The sequence below is a fragment of the Mustela lutreola genome, chromosome 1 (genome assembly GCF_030435805.1).
Source record: "Mustela lutreola isolate mMusLut2 chromosome 1, mMusLut2.pri, whole genome shotgun sequence".
NCBI lineage: Eukaryota > Metazoa > Chordata > Mammalia > Carnivora > Mustelidae > Mustela > Mustela lutreola.
Genome location: NC_081290.1, coordinates 276252349 through 276257586, shown reverse-complemented (window position 1 = coordinate 276257586; position 5238 = coordinate 276252349). Strand labels below are relative to the sequence as shown.

Sequence of the window (5238 nt, the reverse complement as noted above, 5' to 3'; positions counted from 1 at the left end):
CACTTTACATACATTAACTCATATAATGCACACAGTACCTCTAGGAAGTAGAGAATATCACCATATCCATTTGGAAGTCAAAAAAGACTTAACCAAGGTCACTCAGGTAAGTAGTGGAGTCAAAATTCAAAAAAGTTATTCTGTCTTCAGAATCTATTCTCATAAACACAATAACAGTCTTTCTCTTAAGGTCACCTTGAGTCAGTTGATAGGAAATGAAAAGTGGGACAGGAGGAACATCAGGTAAATAAGGATACACAAAGACTATTGTTAAAATAGATGACAGAAGCAGTGAATTATATGAAAACAAAGGTACTCTAAAAAGCACAGCTCTGAGTACCAGAGAGTATAGAACAAGTGTCTCCAACACATTAATCCTATTGATGACGAGAAAGTCTAGTGCAAAGGAAGAAACCGTTTTGTAGATCATAATGCCCTTCAAGACTTTGGTGATGATCCAGTTGAAGCTATATGTCCCAACATTTTCAAAAGCCAGTGTTCTCTACTCACCTTACCGAAGAATCTACTTTGACTGCTGTTTAATCCTCACTGGTTGTTGCTAAATGTATTTAAACATTTTCCTGCTCCCTTGAGACTCATTTTGTTAAAATTTTAATCTAACTCTAGGATTTAAAAAAAATTGCATGTAATTACTTGAGGGAGAGTACCATGGGTCTCGTTTATTCTTGTAATGTCTCATTGAGAAAAGTCAAAGGTATTTTGTGCCTGTATCTGACTGAATAAATAAATTACACAATATCACTAAATACTGGAAATCATAAGTATGCTTTTGTCAGCATCTCAGTTGTATATCATACATGTATTAGGTATATTACCCTCCCAAACACACACAATGCATGATCAAATGAAAGATTGACTTCCTAGAAAAATACTATGTAATATTTGATAATACAACATCCACTATCCAAAGATATTTTTACTGGATATATAATTATGGGTTGATATAAGACAATGCTTTATGGCTTGTATTGTTGCTGCCAGCATATCAATGGTACATCTTCTCTTCACCTGTTCATAAAGTATCTTTCATCTCTGTTTTTAAGGATTTCTCTTTATCATTGGTTTTTAGAAACTGGATTTTGATGTTGGTGTAATTTCCTTTCTATTTACCCTGCTTAGGATAATTTCAGCTTCTTATATCATATATCTATATGTAAACATGTACCCATATGTAAATGTATCATATAGTTGTTTTTTAATAAATTTGGAGAAAAAAAAAGTCTGGACATTTCTTCCAGTGGCTTTTCTGCTCTACATACTCTTTTTCCCCCTTGTTTAGTGTGGAGCTTGTTATTGTTCCACAGATCACTTTGTGTTTATCCAATTTTTGTATCCTCTCTGGCTTCATTGGGGTAGGCTCCATTGTGATATGTTTAAGTGTGTTGTCATTTATTTTTCAGCTGCTACTATTCTCATTCAACATATATATTTGTTTGCATCTACTATTGTCTTAATTTATAGAAATTCCACTTGGTCATTTTTAATTTTTATTTGTGTCCTAAAAATGTGAGTGTTTTTATTAAATCTTTCAGTATATTGGACATATTTATAATATCTTTTAAAATCGTTGCTTGATAATTCTATCATCACTATTTCAGGACCTATTTTAATAATCTCCTGGTGGGGTCACATGTTTCTGTTTTCACATATGCATAGTATTTGTGATTAGATGCTAAAAATTTTATATTAGGTACTATAATTTTGTGTCTTCCTAAGATAATATTAAGTCATAAACCATGTTAAACAATGTTAATAATGTTATAAACAAGGGTGACTTGGTTTTTGTTTTGTTTTGACTTGGTTTTTATTTTGCTTTGTAACTTGTTTCAAAACTATATGAACAGAAAAGAGTTTAAAATAGCTTTTACCTCTAAGATCTCTTTGGATGCGTAGGTGTTGAATATGGATGCTACACTCCAGCTTTCTGAAATTCTCATGTCTTCCTGCTCTGTGTGATCTCTGGAATTGTTCAACTTACATTTCCAAGCTCATTCTTTTAACCACCTTCTGAGCTCTTACTGTAGGCATGACCAGGTTGATGTTGGGCCATAAGCTCAAGCAGACGTTGTAACGTAATTATTTTAATGTAAAGAAATTAAATTCTCTGAAGGCAGGGATTGACAGAATGGATTAAAAAAAATCCTGATCCAATTATACATTATCTGCAGGAGACTCACTCTGTTTACACTTTGTTGTGGGTCCAGAAAATATAGTGAAAACAAGATTGAGACGATACCTACCACTTCCCACCAAAAAAGCCCTGACAGAAACAAACACACACTTGTTTTACGGATGCAGCATTTAATAAAGGTTTTCAGTGGGAAGCCTTGTGACCCCCATCAGAATGAACCCAGTCAGTGACGTTAGATTCTGTTGGTCCATTTAGTCCAGTTAGCTCTTCTAGGAAGAAACAGAGAGGTTGCCATCAGTTTCACATAGTATCATTTAAACATATTATAATGTTTGCAGACAGAATGTAGATAATGTGAGGTTCGCATTAAGAGAAACATTAAATCAAAAACAAGGAATATTTTGGGTGGGTGTATTTAATTAAGATCCAAAATATGAGCTAAATATATAAATATATTGGTTGAAAATAAGAGAAAGAATTTGCAAGTTATAATTAGTCTCTGTTCTGGAGCCAAAAAGAACATAATTTTATCTATTAGATTTTTAAGTGGCATTTGCCTTTCATAGTTTATTACAACAATATTCCTTATTGAATATTAGATACAAAGTTTGCATTGATTCTTAATGACCCTGTGGAAGGCATTCTTTATCTCTTTGTTCCTTAGGCTGTAGATCAAGGGGTTAAGCATAGGGATCACTAATGTGTAAAACGCAGAGGCCATTTTATCAGTATCAAAGGAATGGGCAGATTTGGGCTGCATGTACATAAATAACAGAGACCCGTAGAACACAACCACCACTGTCAGATGAGAGCCACATGTGGAGAAAGCTTTTTTCCTGCCCTCTGCAGAATGCTTTCGAAATATAGATATCAGAATTAGTATGTAGGACACTAGGACTGCCAGCAGGGAAGAGATCAAATTAAATGCTGAAAATACTATAATCAACAATTCTATTTCTTGTGCATTTGAGCAGAGCATAACTAACAAGGGAACATCATCACAATAGAAATGACTGATAACATTAGAACCACAGAAAGTCAATGTAAAAATCTTAATAGTGAACATTAGAGCCTGAAAGGTACTGTAGAGGTATGGAATGCCCACCAGCACATGGCAAAGTCTCTGGGACATAATAACATTGTAAAGCAGAGGGTTACAGATGGCCAAATAGCGGTCATAGGCCATAGCTGACAAGATGAAAAACTCACTGATGATGAACATAAGGAAGAAAGCCAACTGCGTGGCACATGCACAATAAGAAATGGTATTTTGATCCACAACAAAATTTACCAGCATCTTGGGACAAATGACAGTAGAATTACCAAGGTCAATAAAAGCCAGGTGTTTGATAAAAAAATACATAGGTGTGTGGAGGCGGGAGTCCAGCTGGATCAAGGTGATCAGTCCCAGGTTGCTCACTACTGTGATTGTGTAGATGATGAGGAAGACCCCAAACAGGGGAACCTGAAGCTCAGGCAGCCTTGTGACCCCCATCAGAATGAACCCAGTCAGTGACGTTAGATTCTGTTGGTCCATTTAGTCCAGTTAGCTCTTCTAGGAAGAAACAGAGAGGTTGCCATCAGTTTCACATAGTATCATTTAAACATATTATAATGTTTGCAGACAGAATGTAGATATTTTCTTTGTAATGGGATAGAAAAATAATTCTCCCATCTGATTTTGAAACTAGAAGAATTGATAGACCCTTCTACTTCTCAACAGGAGGGATCCACATCAAACACATGCACTGATATGACTGATTAAACTCTAAATAGATTCAACAATATTTGGAACATATCCACTGATTTTTAAAAAACCATATAAGTACTGATACAGATTTATTAGATTTTATTTCTTCTACACAATGATATCACAATTTTCCTTTAGTACACTTCTAGTTTCATATGAGAATTCCAGGGAATTTTGATATTCTTAAAGAAAGAAGCAGAAGTAATATGGAGCTAACAAAGTTAGAGATTTAAGTTCCCTCATAAGCATTTTCAAGGCCCTGGATGGGGACTTTGCAATGAACTAACAAAGTGATGTATCTTTGTAAAAGTTGAAAATGTAAACTATTTTAACCTTTTAGCCTTGATCAATTAAGTCCGCTTTCTCTCTCCAATCCCACTTCTGCTCCACCATTCTTCAGCTAATATCAAAACACATCGATATGTCTGCCGGCATTTGTGGGGTCCAGTAAAGGAGAGGTTGAGTAAATAAACCTTTATTTGATGGTTAGTGAGTATATCTATGCTTCAAAATCAATGATATTCATCACTGAATAGTGCTATCTATTTTGGTCTTAGAACAGCTTCTAAGAACACTCATATCACCCAATAGCCTGAGATGTATGTAAGATTTTATTCATAAAAACATGTTCATAGATTTTTATGATGATTTTGACTACAAGTGAACTTTTAAGATTACTTTTCCACTCTAAATACTCACATTTACACCTCAATTTACATACATAATTTAATTTCCTTTTTTTTTTCTTTTTTAAAGAAAACTCTTAAATGTGTATAAGCTTCAAAACGCACAAGATTTGGGTCTATTCTTGGGGTCCCTGGTGGCAAAGTTGGTTAAGTGTCTGAATCTTGACTTTGGTTCAGGTCGAGATCTCAGGGTCCTGAGATTTGACCTTGCCTCAGGCTTCGTGCTCCGCAGGGGTCTGCTTAAGACTCTCTCTCTCCCTCTTCCTCTGCCCATTCTTCACACCAAATAAATAAATTTTTAAAAAAAGATTTTATCTATTTATTTGAAAGAGATAAAGAAAGCATGAGCAATGGAGGGACAAAGGGAGGCAGAGAAGAACATTCCCCACTGAGCTGGGAGAGCAACACAGGATTCAATTTCAGGACCCTGGGATCATGACCTGAACTGAAGGCAGATGTTTAACTGACTGAGCTACTACCCAGGTGCCCTAATAAGTGAATCTTAAAAAAAAAAAATGAAAAAAAGGGGTGCCTGGGTGGCTCAATGGGTTAAAGCCTCTGCCTTGGGCTCAAGTCATGATCCCAGAGTCCTGGGATCACCCCCCCCTTTCTGCTCAGCAGGGAGCCTGCTTCCCCCTCCCCCTCTGCCT

General features: G+C 35.7%; 1 protein-coding gene across 1 annotated transcript; it reads right to left on the bottom strand.

Moving 5' to 3' along the window:
- Positions 1-2747: 2747 nt before the first annotated feature.
- LOC131822639 (olfactory receptor 8K5) lies at positions 2748-3692 on the bottom strand. The gene has a single exon (XM_059158927.1). It carries the CDS (start codon positions 3687-3689, stop codon positions 2748-2750), a length of 942 nt encoding a protein of 313 aa, XP_059014910.1. The 5' UTR covers positions 3690-3692.
- Between the last annotated feature and the right edge of the window lie 1546 nt (positions 3693-5238).